The 18,857-nt window shown below is 48.9% G+C and overlaps 1 protein-coding gene across 1 annotated transcript; it reads left to right on the forward strand.

Moving 5' to 3' along the window:
* Positions 1–425: 425 nt before the first annotated feature.
* On the forward strand, positions 426–18,159 carry IQCJ (IQ motif containing J). The gene is made up of 4 exons (XM_039713710.1): positions 426–773; positions 14,406–14,470; positions 15,317–15,397; positions 17,564–18,159. Exons 1-4 carry the CDS (start codon positions 765–767, stop codon positions 17,817–17,819), a joined length of 411 nt encoding a protein of 136 aa, XP_039569644.1. The 5' UTR covers positions 426–764; the 3' UTR covers positions 17,820–18,159.
* Positions 18,160–18,857: the final 698 nt, after the last annotated feature.

The raw sequence follows: 18,857 nt of genomic DNA on the forward strand, positions 1-18,857 counted from the left end.
AATCTATGAAATAGAATCTATTCTGTATGTATATATATATATATAAATAGAATAGAAATATTAAATATTTCTATTATAATATTAGAATATTATCATAATATTTCTAATATAATATAAATATTAAATATATATTATATATAATATATACTTCTATATTTATATATTTTATATTTAATAAATGAAATTAAATTAAAATCTACTATATATATATAAAATGTATATATAATATAGCTATATTTTATATTTAATAAATGAAATTAAATTAAAATCTTATATATATATAATGTATATATAATATAGTATGGAATATAGAATGTCGATATAAGAAATAGAAGTTACCAATGAAAATACATAAAATAAAGTACAGAAAACAGGCTGTACAAGGTGGAATCTCGCTTGCCGTGTTTCTGCGTGCTGCACACACCCAGCCCGCCATTCCCTGTCGGAGCCAGCCTCGCTGACTCCCGTCGGTCGCTCCTTGCAGCGAGCAGAGCGCCCGTAAATCCAAGTTCCCCATTCCCACGGCCCGCCGGGATGCCAGCGGGTCCATCCCTGGCTGGAGCCGTGCCAGAAGTTTCTCCTCTCGCTGCCTGTGGGCTGCTCGCTCCCGCTCTGGCTCTTCCCATTTTTCCTTTCCCCCCCCTCTCTCTGAGGTTTTTCTGTGCCTTTGGGTGAGCTCAACTCCGAGGTTCGCAGCTTCCCTGCGCGCTGCTGCTCCACGGGAGGAGCCGCGTTCCTGCCTCCTTTTCCTGGGAAACTTCAGCATGCGGCTGGTAAGGGGCTGCATTCCCAAAGGAAGGGCTCGGGATGGAGCCGCTCCCCCGGGAATCGTCGGGGAGGGGGTGCGGGGTGCCCAGGGCCATGGATGTGACACCGCCAGGGATGCGCAGCACATTCCCTTCGGGAATCCGGGAGCCGGCGGCACTTTTGCCTCGGGAGAAGGAGGCTGGAGCGATGGCGAGGCGATTCCTGACGCGCTGTAAGTTTATTGAGGGGATTTAAGGCTGGGCTCTGTGCTCGGGAAGGAGGGAATCATCTCCGGGTGACAACAATTCCAAGCAGCGCTTGGAAAAGATGCCCGAGGATTCTCGGGGATTCTCCGGGCTCTGCCGAGCCGTGCCCGGGTGCTGTGGCAGAATTTCCCTGCGTTTCGCAGCCTTTTTTCTTTTGGCTGTGCGATTACTGGGGGAAAAAAGGTGGCTGTGCTTCCCGGGGGGAGCAGCCGCGGCTCTGAGCCTCGGCATTCCGCGGGGATCCAGCTCCAAGCCCTGGAAGAGCCGGCGGATCGATGCAGGGCTCCTGGAGCCGAGAGTTCAGCTGTTTGTCAACACGGAAAAGCTGCTCGGGGCTGGATCCCGATGAAGTCATCCCGGGAATGCTGCGGGACCAACCCGGCTCTGGCGCTGGATAATCCCTCGGTGCCGGTTGATTGTGGGGTTTTGCAGGAGTAGTTGTAGCAGGGATGGCTGGCTTGGGCATCCAGGATCTTCCCAGCACGTTGGAACAGAGATTCCATCAGGAATCTCTTCCACAGGCTGGTTCCTTCCATCCCAAACTCCATCCCCTCTGTGCTGGGCACAGACAGCCCACGAGGCTTCTCCAAACCTCATTCCCAGGGCTCAGACATCCCACGAAGCTTTCCCAAACCTCCTTCCCAGGCTATCCATTGGGATGTGATGGATGGGAGTGATATAAACCCCAGAGGGTGGAAATAAAGCAGGGAGAGGCACTGGGAGGCAAGGCAGGGAGCTGGGGATGGTTCCTCAGGAATTCCAAGGGCAGGGAGCCAGCCCTCAGGTGAGGATCCATCCTGCACATCCCATTCCTCACAGAGGAGGCTGAACATCTTGGGATTGATGGATCCTCCACGGCTCCGAGCTCCAGAGTGGGTGGCTGGAAATCAGCAAATACTGAATTCTCATTTCTCCCGTGCTGGAATTAATCCGAGCTTCTCTGTTTTCCCAGACAACTTGTCAGACACTGGAAACTCATTTGTTAAATTGCACAGGGAAAAAAAGACAGCATTAGGAATATCTCACTTACCTGGAGCTGAATTTATTTGGATTCCCTTTGCTGGTTCAAGTTTTTCAGCTTCCCAAAAGGCTGGAGAAGCTCTAGAGGAGTCTTATAAATAAAATAAACCCATAAGAGCTTCCCTGAGCTGTAGGTGTTGGATTTACTTCATGTTCCCAGTGCAGCACTAACCTCTGGAATTGTGTCCAATACTTTAGTTCCCTGCTTTCCCTGAGTATTCCAAGGCACAGACAGAATTGGAGTCCTTTCCCTGCTTTAAGTCTCTTAAAACTCAGATTTGCTGTCACGAGGCTCCTGCAGGTCCCTGCTCTGGCAGTTTGGGGGTTCCTGGAATCCCAATAAAACCAGGGAGACTCTTTGTGTGCCCAAGGGCTAAAGCCTGGCTTTGTGTACAAAAGCTTGTACAGACCTGAAATACAGGGAAGAGATCAAATGCCAGGGAATGTTTGTACTTCCAGCAATTTCCCTGGATGCCAAGGAAAACACAGGAATAAATGACAAACTGGTTGGGGTGAACTCTCTGGAGGGGAAATTTTCCTGTTTCAGGGGCCCTGTGGCTCTCAGTGCCCTGACTGCAGCTGGGAAAACACAGCACAGCCAATATTCCGTATTTTCTACAGCTGGAAAACCTGAGTGCAGCATCCTGGCTTCAGGTGGGCAGGAGGGGTGAGGCACCTGCAGGTGTTGTCCCAGGTTTCTGTGCTGTCCCCTGGGAACCCGGGCTGGGACCTGAGCTCCAACTCACTCCTCTACAGCAGGCTGGATGAGTAACTGCAGGGTGTAAACGCAGAGAGAGTGAAATGCCCAGAGAAAACATGGAAATGTCTCCTGAAACACAGACCCTAATCCAGGGTTTAGCTGGAGGTTGGGCAGCTCTGCTCATCCCAGGTTTTAAGCAGGACCTTGCTGTGGGGACATTCCCGTTTAGCAAGGGCAGAGCCTTTGGAGGGTCTAAAGAGTGGTTTTGGGGAAAACAGAGCTGGGAAAATATCCGTGAGGAAAAGGAATTCTCAGCTCTCCTCTTTCTCTGAGACCTGGAGGTTGAACTGGGAGAATCCCTCATCTAAAGGCATGTCAAGGGAGTGGAAACAGGAAAACTGTGGGAAAATGGGAGTTGGGGAACCCATGTGACACTGAATGGGCCAGTGAACCCCCGGGTGATCCAGGCTGAGCTGGTGGGAACAAGGTAGAGAGAGCTCCCATCCCTTGGGAACGATGATTTCCAGGCACTTCTGTTGGATTTAGGAATACCTTTGAGGCTTTCCCAGCTTCAATAATTCCGTGATTCCTGCTGAAGGAAGCTGGATCTGCTCTCCCAGCTGCAGGAATGCTGCCATTACTTTTGTGTGTAAATCCAATTACATCCTCCAGTGTTTTTTTGCATTTCCCTAGTTCATGATTAATTTATTTGCCCTCAATTTTACCAAAATTTAGCATTTTCTGTCAGGTTTCACTGACTCCTGGTGTCACCTGCAACTCTTCCCCCTTGCTGCTCCTCTGCTTTTCCCACATAAATAATAAAAGGGATTTTTGGGAGCTCTGGGAGCTCTTTACAAGCTGTGCAAGTTGGGCTCATTTAATTCCTGAAGGCTGCACATCCACATCCTGATATCCAGGCAGGGAATTCATTTACATGCCATGGATGGCTCAGCCACCTCTCAACCGCTGGCATTTCGTCCCTGCTTTGGAATATTATTTACATTTATTAAAAAGCAGTTGGAGAATGTTCAACTTGGTGCCTTTTAAAACAATGTGGAGCGGCTGCTCTCAGAAAGACACAGAGAGGGTCCTTAATTCATTAATTTCCTGTTAATCCTTTAAATTCCTTCCATTATCAAGTATTTAGAGTGGTTTTTACGTGCTAATAATTGAAGGAGAAGTGTGGAGCATTCCATTCTCCAGGTACCTGAAATTCAGGGTGATTTTAGCTCATCTCCTGTCTTGTTTTCCCTCTCCACAAAACATCCCAAGCTTTTATCCCATCCCTTTCCTTCTGTCCCTGAGGAATCCAACGAGGCCAGCAGTGCCTGAAGGGAATTTTCCATGCAGTGACGTGGTCGTGTGGTCATTGATTGGAATCCTGATGGAAAATGTCCTCTTGCAAAAAGGACATTCTTGCCAAAGGGATCTGGGAATGCTGCTGGGGTTTAGGCTCGGCCTAAATGGGGGAGGTGTCTGTGTAAGCTCCTCTCAGGATTGTTTTAGGCCAGCATTCCAGCAGCTGATTTGGGGCAAACTCCTCATCCCAAAGTTCTGCTGGAAATGGGATTTGCCCACACCTGGAAATAAAGACCCAAATTGGGTGTAATTAAAATTAAACCAGTGTTCAAAGTGCAATATACCCCAGGCAAAACAAGCCTGAACTGTCCATTTACAAGCACAGTTGCTGATGGGAAATGATCCTTATAATTCAGTGTGGGCACAAAGCACCACTGATTTTAAAGTGATTGTGACTTTGGGCAAACTCATCTTGCATGGAAAAAGGGAAGAGAGGGAATCCCTCCCTTAGTCCAGGGAACAGCAGCACGTGGATGCCACTGGAGCAGGGAATTTCATGGGTGTTGTGCAAATGAAAAGCTCCTTTCTCCTCGGTGTAGGATTTGAAGGAAGGATCCTGAGCGTTGTAATTAAAAGTGGAGCAGGGGCCCGAGGCTGATGGATGTGATCCTCACCGAGGAGCCTCCGGGGTTTTTCCCTGGCAGAAAGTTGATGGGAATTCACCATCAGGACAGGGCAAACACATCCACACCGGGCTGGGGGAAGGAATTGCACTGGGAGCAGCCTGGGAATATTCCAAGGCAAATTTTAATTGAAATTTTAATTTTAATATGGCCTTGAGTGTGTGGAATTTCATGGTCACTCCATGAGGGGATGGAGGCGTTCCCTGCCTGGGGATGAAGTGGCCTCAGCCTTGTGGGGCCTGTCACAACCCCACAAATAATGGAATTAAGGAATGAAGGAATTTAGCTGACATTTGTACATTTGCAAACACAAATTCTGACAGTGGAAATGGGCTCAGGGAGCCCAAACTCAGGACTCAGGGAGTGGCAGAATTAATGCTCCTCTAATGGGGAGAGAAGGCACAAGCACACAGTGCAGAAATGAAAATGCATTAATTGAGACATGAGGCACAGAAATGTTTGGAGACATTGGCTTGCTCGGGGTGCTAACAGACCAAAGCAGCACTTTTTTGGTTTGTTGCTGTTTTCAGCATCCCAGATGGCTGCAGACTGTGGGGTTTGTGCCCACTGTGTCTGTCCCGGTGCCAAATGGCCACAGGAATGTTCAGTCCTGGCCAGCCTCAGAGCAGTGCACGTGCCAAGGCTGGGAAAGGCTCCACTGAGCACAATGATGGGAGCAAGGCAGCTCTGGGCAATGTGTGTTTTACTGGGATTGTTTTGGGATTCAGGCTTCTGTTGTAGGGCTCTCTGGAAGAGGAATCCCTTTGTGTTCCATGTTTGCCAGCACGTTTCTGCTCCGAGTGCTTCCATCTCTCAGCTGTTCCTGGGTGTATTTTGGGACAGAAATTTGTGTTTGGTGTAAACTGGAGCCTCTGGAAGGTGAATAATTCATTTTTGTTGGGAGAGGTTGCATCCCACGTGACCCCTCACGTTTGGGATCAGTGTGTGTGCTGTGAATCCCAAAGAGGTGGTTCCAGCTCTCAGCCCGGCTTCTGGGGACTGGAAAGTCAGGAAAGAGATTCGCTGACCATGGATTTCCTGGAACACCCCCAAAGTTGTGTTTGTCCTTGTGGAAAAATCAATTTTGTCACCAGGAGCTCTCCTTGACCTTCTCACTCCAGAGCAGGCACTGAGCTCCTGGAGTTCACTGGAGTGCTGCTGTTTGGAGCACATTCCCCTGGGAATTATCATTTCCATGAGGAAATATTTCTGATTTCAGCTCTTCCCCATGCCATGGCTGAGCCAGGGTTTTCCAGAGTCACCTGCAATTCCTGGGCACTGCCCAGCCCTGGCTGTGAGGAGCTGGAAATCAAAGCCTGCGCTGTGTTGTGCTATAATTTATGCCAGGAAGCAGATTTAAATTATGCAAATTGCTGTCTGCACCGAAGCTGCCATCTGGAAAAAGTTCTGCATGCAAAAATCTGTCGGGGCAAGGCAAGGGACAAGGGATCATTGGGAAGGGAGAGCTGATGGAATAAAAACAATCCTGGAAAATTGATTCCCCTGCTCCAGTCCTGTGGCAAAGCTGCTGTTCTGCAGGAGCCAGATTAATATAGTAGGGGTAAAAGAATTGTTCAAAGCTGCTTTGGAGCTGGAATAATTCCTTGTTCTCCAGGAGGGATAAAATGCAGGTTAGGAGGGAAAGGAGGAGCCCAAGGGCACATCCAGGGCTGGAGGTGGGCAGGGATCAGCAGGGAAAAGGTGAGGTTGAGAGAGGAAATGTGGCCTGGAAATTCTGGGGCACAGAATTTCCAGGAGCCATCCAACATGGAATATTTCTGTCATAAATGGGAGTTGGAGAGGATGCAGGATTTGCTGCCTCTCTAGTGTTGGAAATGAGGGAAAGGTTCTGGGGTGCTGGCACTGCCCAGGGAATGGGCACATTCCCAAAGCTGCCCGAGCTCCAGGAGTGTTGGGACAGCGCTGCCAGGGATGCCCAGGGTGGGATTTTGGGGTGTCTGGGCAGGGCCAGGGGCTGGGCTGGATGATCCTGGTGGTCCCTTCCAGCTAAGGATATTCCAGGATTCTTTATTTTCCATCAGAGCAGACTGGTGTGACTCCTTCCCTCCCAAAGCCAGAGCTCCTGTGGCAGGAGGAATGTGCACCTTGGTGTTCCATCATCTCCTGGGGTGAATTTTTGGGGCAATCCACCCCTTTATGAGCAGGAATTTCCTTGTTCCCCTAGGATGTCCTCAGGTAAAACTCTGCAGAGCCTTTCTCCAACAGAAATCAGTGTTGGTGGGGCCAAGGCCTTGTGGAACTCCCTGGAAGGGCAGAGGTGGGCTCTCCACACCCTCACAAACATAAAACCTCTGGGCTTTCCAAGCCCCCTCCACGTGTCCCCTTTTTGTGCCCTCAGCCTGGGGAGCAGCAGCGGCACCGTGTCCTTTGTCACTGAGCAGCACGGGGTGCCCGTGGTGACACCCGTGAAGCAGAGCAGTAATTACAGAAAGCTTTGTCAGATTTTATTCTCTGCTCCTGCAAAGGATCCCGAGCACGAGGCCAGGCTGTGGAGAGACCCCTCGCTGCCTGCACTCCCATTAACTCCACAGGCACGGCGTTAATTTGGAAAAATAACAGTTGGGGGCTGTCAGGGATGCTCCATAAAACCCTGCCAGCTCCTGCTGCAATGCAGACAGAAAACAAATGGTTCCCATTTCAACTTGGCACGCTGTAACCCCACTGAGCTGACTTCCCAGGATAAACTATTGCTGTGGAATTGTATTCCCACAAGCAGCACGAGATCCTGTTTAAAAAGCATCACACAACCCTGTGTATTCCTAATTATTTGTGTGATGGAGGAAGAAACACTTCAGTGCTGGTTTATTCTTGCTCACCATCCTCATAACTAAGCTGGGAGTGCTTTTCCCCTTTCCATGGAGCTGTAGATGGGATGCTGGGAAGGAATTCCTCCCTGTGAGGATGGGGAGGGGCTGGGATTGCCAGAGCAGCTGTGGCTGCCCCTGGATCCCTGGCAGTGCCCAAGGCCAGGCTGGACAGGGCTGGAGGACCTGGGACAGTGGGAGGTGTCCCAGGTGGAATTGGATGGGCTTTAGGATCCCTCCCAACCCAAACCATCCTGGGGTTCTCCAGTAGGAGAGTTTGGCTCTCAGGAGTTCCTCAGATTGGGTGGCACAGCTCTGCAGTCCTGGTGCTCTGGTGTTTTATGTTGGTTTCTTACGGCCATAAAAATGGATTTTCCAACAAAGAAGTGATCACTGAACCAGGGACGCAGCAGATATTCCTGGACTTCATCCCTAAATGTAGGGCTCATGTTTTATGGTGATTTTTAATGTTTTACATGGCATGGAGAGCCCTGTGCCTCAAATTCCCCCATCCCAGATCCGTGTCCCACCGGAGAGCCTGGCACAGGGATGGGAGGGATGGAATTCCTTCCCATGACAGGAATACCACAAACCCCCAGCAGCCAAAGCATCCCTGCAGCATTCCCAGCACTGAGCTTTGCCTGGCTCCCACAGATCACAAAGCAGCACCCAGCTGCCCTTTCCTCCCACAGGCAGAGCTGATCTCCCTGGAAAGCCTTTCCTGTGGGAGCCTCCTGAGATCTGACCTTTACCAGCCCCAGCAAAGGCAGCAGGAGAACACCCAGCATCAACATTTGGATTTGTTTAAAGCCAGACTGTGACAGATCCCTCCTGTGAATGCTGCAGCTGCCAGAGGCCCAAGCACAGCATTAAAGCAGCATCTCCAACGTAACATTTGCAGAACATTCCCTTCCACAGGGATGGACTCCCCGTGCCCGTTTGACCTTTTCTGCTGCTTTTCAGTTGATAAAGTTCACTCCTGTGACCCCGGTGCAGCTTGGCAGTGGCTGTGTGTTGCTTCTGTGGTGTTCCTGACATTCCTGTAGCATTAAACCTGGCAAAAATGGGATGTTTCACTCTCAGGCTCGGCTGTGAAAGGTCTTTGGTGTCACTGTGAACTTGGAGAATTAAAGGTGTTCTGAAAGCAGCTGGAAAAGAAGAGATTTAATCAGTGAGATGCTGCCATGGGGGAGCCCAAGGGCTCTGCCTTGCTTTTGGATGGCAGAGAAGTTCAAAGCTCTGCTGGGCTGAGTTTCTGTCCTTTCTGTCCCTTGGATGGAGGCATTTCAAAGGAAGGGTCTTGTCGTTACTCCGTCTGACATTTGAATTCAGTTTTGATTTTGGAAACCCAAAGCAGAGGCTCCTTCCTGGCAGACACTGCAGGGAGAGCAGGCAGTGAGGGAAGGGGGTTTTGTCACCTTTGGGGGTTCTTTTATTCTCAACAATTATGCAGCATTTTGCTTTAGTTTGGAGGAAGGTCCTGGAAGGGCAGCAAAGCTGATGTAATTCCACCCCTCCCCGTGGCCAGGGCCTCCTTTCATTATCCCAGGTTTTGTTTGTGAACGCTGGGATTTGATTTGGTTTTTGATCTGATCTTGTGATGTCTGGGAGCTGAGACCTTTAATTTCCTGTCCTGGTGGATCTGTCTCTGAAATCCTCCTAGGGATGTGTGTTTGCAGGAAACTGGGACTGGGAAAAGGCCCCTTCCCTCTGTAAAAATGCACCCAAAACCTCAGCCAGGGAGGGCAGAATTAACAACCCAATCAAGCCAAGATTCTTTAATTCTAAAGCCAAATTCTTTAGTTCATTAAAAGCTGACCCCACCTGACTGAATGAACTGAGGGTGCTGCAGGTCCTGGGGTCACCTTCACATTTCCCAGCACAGAAATTCAGTGCAGCAGGACCAGCTGCTGCAGAAAACCTGGATTTTGGCTCTGTGATTGAAGAATTGAACTTCTCTGGAAAGGCTCAGCTGGGATTATTTGCTCTCAGGCACCAGGAGCAGTTTTATCTCTCAGGAACTTGTTAAAAAGCTTGAAATAGGCATAGTTTGATCACAATGGGGACTCCCACAAAGCCAGGTGGGGTTTTAATCATTATTTTATTATTATTTTATACATATTTCTATAAATGAGTGGCAGGTTTCATTTGGAGAGTATTTTAGAAAAATCACTGGGAGTTGTTTGGCTGCCTGGGTAGAAAAGCTGGGAGGAATCAAAGCTTTTCCAGCTTTTCAGGATGGAGCAGCCACTGAAATCTGACAGAAGAAAAATTGGATGAGGTGTTGAACAAGTTCTGGCAGCTCCTGTGAGCTGAGGAGCAGGATCAGGGAGAGCTGGAGATTTGGGAAGCTAAGCTCAGTTTTAGTCTGGCTCCTGCATTTGTGATTAACTTCTCCTGCCTCTGGCTCCTCAGGGCAGCGAGGCTGCAAAATCCAAACCAGATTGCTCCGGAGACAATTCCATTTCCACTGTTAAATATCAGGGTATTTCCTTATTAGAATGAGGTGGATGGGAATGTTGGGTGTTTGTGGCTGAGCCCAGGGAGATTAATTAATGAGATCCCCATTAATGCCGTGGCTGGGTTGATATCTGGAAATAAACCCCCACCTGCCTATTTTTTTTACAAAGTGCAGTGGAAAAATATCCAAAAGTTTCTGTGGAATTCAGAAATCCAGCTCTGCCCCAACATCTCAGCCCTGGAGTCACATTCCCATGGATTTTCCACAGAAGTAGCCACAGCAATGCTAATTTGGGAGTTGTCTGGGGAGCAAACTTGGAGTGCCAGAACAAGACTAAACCCCCTCTGTGTTTCCTCTAATAAAAGGGAAGAACACTAAATAATTAACGTCAACAAATGAAAACTAATTTGCCAATTTTTAATTTTTCCCCCATTGCGTGATCCCTGTTAATGAATAATTTACCAGCCAGAGATGAAAATAAAATGAAAGGATTTCTCTGGGGTCTGCTGTGTTCTCTGAACATCCAGCCTGTTTAGATATCCATATATATATATTTTTTTTTTTAAAGAGCAAAAAATAACCCCAGAGAAAACAGCTTTCAGCAGGAACCAGGCAGGAATAAAAAGAGCTGCAGCCTCCAGAGGTTTTCCCATTTCCTTGCAGACCTGAGATCATTTGTCTGAGGCTGTTTGTGAATTATTCATACCCAGTGGAGCTCTTTGCTTTCCCAGACTGAATGTGACCAGTTTCCATCTCAGGGCTTCCCGTGCTGCTTTTTTTGTTTGCATTTCAGGTTTTCCTGGGATTCCTTTATCCCAGGGCCCTGCTGGATGCTGGGGGACTCTGTCAGTCAAACACCCAGAACCTGCTCCGTGCTCAATGCCCAGTGCTTCCCACAGCACACGAGGCAGCTTGGGACTGGGATAACTGGGAAACCCTGGGAATGATGCCCTGCGGGACCTCCAAGGGACAAGTGTTTGTTATTTTAGCTCTGGGTTGATTTTAAGGGTCCTGTGCATCCCAGTCCCTGTGTCAGACTAGCAGGAGCATCCCAGTCCATGGAAGTGTGGCAGGTGAGGGAATGAGATGGGGTTTAAGATCCCAGTTCAAAACCCTTCTGATTCAGCTGCCACTCAAAACCTGCTTAGGTTTGGGTGTGTTAGATAGGATTGGAAAAACAGACCCAGGGCTGGGGAAACAGATCCAGGGCTGGGGAAACAGATCCAAAACTGGGGAAACGGATCCAGGGCTGGGGAAACAGATCCAGGATTGGGGAAACTAATCCAGGATTGGGAAAACAGACTCAGGACTGGGAAAACAGACCCAGGATTGGGATGATCTTCAGTGTGTGCTCCAAGGCTTCCTTGGAGTTCCATGCTCCACCAGCCTCCAGCATGAGCAGCATCTCCACATCCCATGGACACTGGGGCAGCCTCATGCCGTGGAATTCCAGACTGGTTTGGTGGGAAGCAGAAGGAGGAGAGACAAGTTCCACCTGCAGCTGAGTTTCCTTGGCTTTTCCTGCTGCTGGGCACCAGAGGCACAACTTGAGGAGGAGCACTTGTGCTCGCTGCTGTCGCTGTTCCCTGGCCCTGCTCAGGTTTGGGAGGAGCCATCCCCAGTGTTGGTGTGGAGCCATCCTGATGTTTGAAAGGAGCCATCCCAATGTTTGTGAGGAACCAACCCAGTGTTCCTGAGGAGCCATCCCAATGTTTGTTCCTGAGGAGCCATTGGGTGTTCCTGAGGAGCCATCCTGGTGTTTGTTCCTGAGGAGCCATCCCAGAGTTCCTGAGGAGCCATCCCGGTGTCCCTGAGGAGCCATCCCGGTGTTCCTGAGAAGCCATCCCGGTGTCCCTGAGGAGCCATCCTGATGTTTGCTCCTGAGGAGCCATCCCGGTGTTCCTGAGGAGCCATCCCAGTGTTCCTGAGGAGCCATCCCGGTGTTCCTGAGGAGCCATCCCAGTGTTCCTGAGGAGCCATCCCGGTGTCCCTGAGGAGCCATCCCGGTGTCCCTGAGGAGCCATCCTGATGTTTGCTCCTGAGGAGCCATCCGGTGTTCCCCGCTCCAGGTGAAGAGCGGCGGTGCCACATGTGGGATGTGGTTGCCGAGCAACCTCTGGAATTAAAACCATCTTCGGAGCCACCGGCGCGTCTGAGAGCGGAGATGTCCCTGCTCAGCCTCCTCCTCCCAGCAGTGCTCGCTCACCTGCAAACTTGGCAGGGCTTTTCTTCTCTCCACTGCTGTGATTTGTGCACATGCCTGGAATCCCGGGATCACCCAGGCTGGCAAAGCCTCCAGGACCCGACCAGTGCCCGATGCCCGCCTTGTCACTGAGTGCCACAGCCAGGAATTCCTTGCACACCTCCAGGGATGGGCACTCCAGACCTCCCTGGGCAGCGCCAAGGCCTGAGGCCCCTTTCCATGGGGAAATTCCTGCTGATTCCACCCTGAGGCTGCCCTGGCCCAGCCTGAGGCCGTTCCCTCTCCTCCTGTCCCTGTTCCCTGGGGGCAGATCCCAATCCCAACCTGGCTGTCCCCTCCTGTCAGGGAGTTGTGCAGAACCACAAGGTCTCCCCTGAACCTCCTCCACCCCCAGACTTCTCAGGCTTCCTCCTAAAGCCCCAGGAAGAAAATACTGTAGAAATAATATTTTTTCATAGATGGGATTGTTACTTTTTACAGGAACCTTCTGATTCCCAAACTAGTTCATCCCTCTTTTGTGAGGATTACAGACATTCCCCCACACTGAAGAGCTGAAAATTGGATTAATAGATTTCCTTTCAGTTTTCAAACACTCCTCTCTTGTTGTCACTAAAATTAACAGGCTCAGGAGCTATAAAAAGAGCTCCCTGCTTTTTCTGGGGAAAACCCCTCCCCTGGGAATTCAGAAATGGATCTGTCATGTGAGATTTCCCCGTGCCTTCCCCTCCCTGCTGTGCTGCATTCACCCTGCCTGTGTTCCAATCTCCTCGTATTCCTCTCCAAAGTAATCCAGACTCAAGTGTATCATGCAATTAAAGCAATAAAAAATGGAAAAATATAAAATTAACAAACCCCAGGATGCCGGGTATGCTTGGGCTGAAAAATAATTAATGGATAAATGGAATGAGCACGTTAAGGAGTACGAAAAGACACTTCAGGTTGCTCTGAGTGTGCTCCTCAAGCTTTCCTGGATTTTTTTCCCTCCATGCCTGGAGCTGCCCAATCCCTGTCCACATCTGTATGCAGCTGCAGGAGGGAAAAGGAAAGCCCAGGAATTTTCACAGTATTTTTGTTTTATGCGGGCTCAGACAGGCCCTGGAGCATGGAGCATGGATCCCTTCCAAAGGAACTCCTGGAGCTGGGTCACTCTGGGCAGGATGTGGCGCTGGGGGTGGCACCATCCTGGCTGTCCCTGTCCCCCCAGTGCCCTGCAGCATCCCATCCTTTTTCCGTGGGATCAGCACCACGGGCAGCTCCATAAATCCCGCCGCGAGGAGCGCGGATCGATACTCCACGGTTAATGATGCCCGACTGAAATTAGGATCGATTTCCTGTCTCCTCCTCTTCCCAATTATGCAAACTTGGCTGCGCCCCCTCCAGAGCTGCCTTTTATCCCTGCTTTTAGAGGCGCTGCCCAGTGATGTTTCATTCGGAATCGTCAAAAACATCACAACCAATTCTGGCTCTTGCTTTTTTGTTCTCTGCTCAGTCTTCACCCCGGGGTTAATGGAAAATGATGTCAAACACCAGGAGTGATTTATGGAAGTCAGGCAGCTTTTGGCACCCTGAGCTATGGATAAAGTCAACTGCAAATTGTTTTCACATTCTAAATTACTGTACCCAGCTCTGGAGGAGGCTGGAAAAACTGCCAGAGGGGAAATGTGGGAGAAGGAAAGGCTGTGTGGGGATCTCTGAGCTGAGCTGTGCCTCACAGGAATTCCGTTTTTTAAAGCCAAACCTCTGTGCTGAACACCAGGGATGGATTTTTCCTGGGAATTGCCATGGATGTGGGGATTCCCAGCTCCACATCTGCCACATTACACAGCTGGAGCAGGAACTGGTGCAGGCTGGAAATCTCTTCATTAAGAGCCTGAATAGGTTTTGATTGCAGAACAAAGATTCCCAGGAGCACCTCTGGAATCAAAGACACCCAAGAAGAGAAAGAAAACTTCCCTCTTTTACTCTCTGTATTATTTTTGTAGCTCTGACATTTCCTTTCAAACTTGTGCTGGATTATCAATAAAATATTGTTTTCTTTGTCATTGTTATGGATTTTTAAGTTTAAAATCTTGTAGGAGGCACTTGAGGGATTGTTTTTGTTTTGGGGTTGACTCAAAACTTGGTTTGTCTTGAGGCTAAGAGGAAATCTCCAAGCACTTCTCATAAAAATATATATTTTCTCTCTCTCTCTCCCCTTGCAGGAAGAACTCAGGAGGCTCCAGCACACCCTGGAACAGGTCAATGATGGCAAAGACTCACTGCAAAGGTAAATGTGCCTTTTCCAAACTAGCTCACCCATGAGAAAGTGAAATGCATTTTCCAAGGTGTGAACCCTTTGCTGAGGGATCCTCTTTGTCACAGACATCCCAAATTTTGCCTTTTTCCCGTAAACAATCCCTATTTTTAGTTACAAGAGGACAATTTCTGACAACGATATCAATGAGTGCCCAGTAAAGTCTCAAAAGAACTCCACAGGTTGGGGTCTGATCTCCCAGATTTCCTGCCAAGAGCTGCATTCAATCCATGCTGCTGCTCCCACCCAGGGCAGTGTTCCCAGACGCTGGATTTGGATATTCCAGCATTTTCAGGTTGCTTTCTTTGAGCCATCACTTCCCAGCAGCAACTCCTTGGCCATCATTTATTACAACGAATTTATTCCTCACCCCCCACGTGGCTTTTGCTGCTGTAACTCATTTGCTGCCAGCATTCCCATTGTTCCTTTCCATTTCCCTCTCCAGATTTTCCAGCATGGCTGTGGGGATGGAAGTTAATTTAGCAGGGATATCTGTTAGATTTGCCAGGGTTTGGGTTTTTTAAATTTTTTTTTTTTATTTACAGCAGCTCTTTTGCTGGCTGTGCCTGTCCCTGGAGCTGTGGCAGCTGGGAGATTTAAAACAGGGATTCAGGCAGATTCTCACTGGAAAACTGGATCCAAATTCCCATTTTGTGTTGGGAGCTGGACACAGAGATCCAGAAAACTTCCTCCAAAGACAGCAACACCTTCTGACCGGCAGCTCTTGTTTGTTCTTGTCCAGATGAGGGAATTCATTCACAGGGTTGCAGGAATGTCAGGCTGGAACACGTTAAACTCATTTCCTTTTCTCTCCCATAGCCATCAGCTCACCATGGACGAAGAAAATAATATCCAGGAATATCCTATCAACTTGCAGCCCTTGGAATCCAAAGTGAAAATGTGAGTAAGGAAAAGTGTTGGGTCTGCCTTGGAATGCATCTGGGGATGTCCAATTCCTGAGCTGCAGGATCCACACTGGATCCATCCTGGATTTCTGTGTAACTGGATAAAAGAGCTTCCAATTAGCAAATCAATTAAGTTCTCCATGTTTAAGAATGCGGAGCTGGGAAAATTGGGGTTGTTTAGCCTGGATAAAAAGAGAAGGCTCTGAGGTGACCAAATTGTGGCCTTGCAGGGCCTAAAGGGGCTCCAGGAGAGCTGCAGAGGGACTGGGGACAAGGATGGAGGGACAGGACCCAGGGAATGGCTCCACTGCCAGAGGGCAGGGATGGGTGGGAGATTGGGAATTGGGAATTCCTGGCTGGGCTGGGATTGCCAGAGCAGCTGTGGCTGCCCCTGGATCCCTGGTAGTGCCCAAGGCCAGGCTGGACACTGGGGTTGGAGCACCTGGGACAGGGGCAGGTGTCCCTGCCATGGCAGGGGTGGGATGGGATTTCCATTCCCTTCCCACCCAAACCATCCTGGGCTGGGTCACAGAATCACACGGATTCCCCTTATGTTAAACATCAGTGTTGCACTCACTTTGTCATTTCCTCTGTGTAACTCAAGAATATCTGGGAATCTCTGGATTTTTCCCTGTGTGCAGAGAAGCAAGAGGGGGGAAGGGCAGCACGGAGCCTTTTCCGTGCCGATTTCCCCATCCAACAGCAGTTTCCCGGGGAGTCCCTGGCAGGAGCAGCCCTGGAAGTGCAGAATTCCTGCTCTGGGGGGCTCGGGAGAAGCGGGATCTCCTGGGGCAGCGGGCCCAGCCGCGGCACACGCTGACACCCAGCGCACCGCCGGGAAGGGAGGGTGCACACCGGGGCTCCGGGAATGAGCTCCGACCTCCCGAACGCCGCCCAATCCTGCAGTCCTGGAGTGGTCCGCCTTGGAAGGGACCTTCAAGGACCTTTCAGTCCTGAGCAGGGATGGCTTCAATTAGGGCAGCTTGTCAGTTTGATTTGGGTTGGTTTTAGGGGTGGGGAATCTCCCCCCTGCCACTCTCATGGGAAAAAAATCCTTCCTCAATATCCTAAATCAATCCTCTCTTCGAATAATAGAACAATTTTAATTTTTGCTGTACGTTACATGATACCGAGTTCCCCCTGGCATCAGTTATTCTAGAAGCCTTGATTTTGAATAATTAAACTTCCCCACGTATTTATCAGCGTCCAGGATTCCTTTTGGAGCCTCTCCCTGCAAGGATCCTCCAGCCCTGGCACAGGAATTGCCTCCATCCAGAAAACACCACCTCACTTACAGCCCATTCAAATATTAATGCATATTAAAATATTAAAAGGACATGAAGTTTCAAATTAAACCCAGTGTCTTCTAAGCTTTTCGTCATGCAAATAAAAGCCAGATGAAAGAATCCATTTTCAGGGAGTTTTCTAGGAGAGTAATTATGACTTAAGCTCAGTCTATTCTCCAGCTTTAAAATAGAAATACATGTAAATATAAATATGTAAATATAAATAACTAAATACTGCTCATCCCAGTGAATAAAACCTCAATTGCTTAAAAATCCTACAAGGAGCTAATTCTGCAGAGAAGTTGTGAATGTTAGAATTGTTCCAGGCCAGGCTTGACAGGGTTTGGAAAGACTTGGGATAGTGGAAATTGTCCCTGCCCATGGCAGAGGATGGAATGAGATGACATTTTCCACCCTAAATCATTCTGGGATTCCATAATTCCATGACAATGCTCTAGCTCTCAAATTCGCATTGTGTCTGAGTTATAATCTGAAATGTGGTATAAAAAAAAGATGTAGATGATTGTTAATTCCTTTAAATGGACAAATGGATATTTAAATTTTGATTGTGGAATGCAGGATAAATTCTGAGCTCTGGATGGCCTCAACTGAAATCCCTTCCACGGGTTTTGGGATTGGGCTGGACTCTGAGGAACATGGTAAGAGTTTGGAACCAGATCATCTTTAAGGTCCTTTCCAACCCAAACCACTCCAGAATTCCCTGATTCTCCTTAAAAAATACCCTAAATTATCCCAGTGGTGCCTTATACAAACCCTGCAGAGGCAGTTCCACGTGACCCCTCCCCAGAGAGGAAAACACAACATGGGAAGCCCCAACCCCAAAGTTCCAAGAATGAAATCCTTTGTTCCCTCAGCATCCAGCGAGCATGGCGTGAGCACCTGCAGCGCCAGGACCTGTCCCCATCCCCGGAGCCCCGGGACAAGGACAGCCCGTCCCCGACGTCCCCGACGTCCCCAAGGTCCCCGATGTCCCCAGCGTCGCCGGGCTCGGGCAAGATGAGCAGGTCTGTCAGCATGAACACCTTCTCCGACAGCAGCACCCCCGTGAGTCCCGCTGGAGTTCCTCCTTTTGCCTTCGCTGCCCTCCTTTCTGGGGTGTGGGATCAGTGAAAGCTCACCGAGGTTTGGTAATGGGTTAAAAAGGGGTTTTTAGGTGTCGCAAATGACCTCCAGGCAAGGATTCCTCTTGTAGGCTCATCAGGATGTGTGACTCTGGGTATCAGACCTGGAATTCAGCAGATTTTGAGGTGTTCTTGCTGGTGAAAAGGTCCTTCCAAGTGGTCCTGTGTCCTGTGTGTTTAGGATATTGTGTTCCCAAAAAAACTCAAATTGTGGTGCTTTTCATGCAAAGAAATGTGGTTTCTTGGTTGATTTTTGGTTTTGTTTTGTTGGTTGATTTTTGTCAAAAAAGAGACTAAAAGAGACTAAAAGGGACTTTGAGAAGTGGATTTGGGAGGTCAACATTAAATTTGATTTTGGAATAAATATTCTGCCTTGACCAGTGGCTGGAGGCTGCATTTCTCTTTTTAAGTTGACCCTAAATAAACCCCAAATACAGATCCCATTTCTGGAGTACAAACAGCTCTGTGATTGTCTCTGAACTGGGATTTTTAGGCCAAAAAATAAATAAATACAGAGCCTGGAGATGTTGCCTTCAGCTTTGTGACAGAAGACAAGACTTGAAGGAATTGCAGACTGGAGCACATGGAATAATTCAGGAATTCCAGGAGCAGGGGTTGCCCTGGTGTGTGGGGCAGGAAGTGTCTCCCTGCCCCTGAGGAGGGAACAGCTTGGTTGGATCCTCACTGCCAGTGGCTGTTGTCACTCTCAGGACAGCATTTGGTGGCTTCTGAACCCCTAAAAAATCTGGGAATCATTGTTAGTGGTGTTCTTCAAGCTGAATAAATTTAATTCTGCCTTGAGCTGCAAAGTTGGAGCAATTTTAATCTCGTGAAGCCCAAGGCACTGATCAAACAGAGCTTTTCCACACGAAAAAGTGATCTTGGAATTTTGGGGATAATTTGACTCTTTCCAGTGTCGATCCAAGTGTTGATCCGGGCCCAAAGTGAAGCTGTTTCCAGCAGGTTTGTTTTGGGACACGGTGCTTGACAGAATCTAATAAAATATTCCTGAGGGCACTGCTTTATT

This window comes from Passer montanus, unplaced genomic scaffold, assembly GCF_014805655.1.
Source record: "Passer montanus isolate IOZ18808 unplaced genomic scaffold, ASM1480565v1 scaffold29, whole genome shotgun sequence".
NCBI lineage: Eukaryota > Metazoa > Chordata > Aves > Passeriformes > Passeridae > Passer > Passer montanus.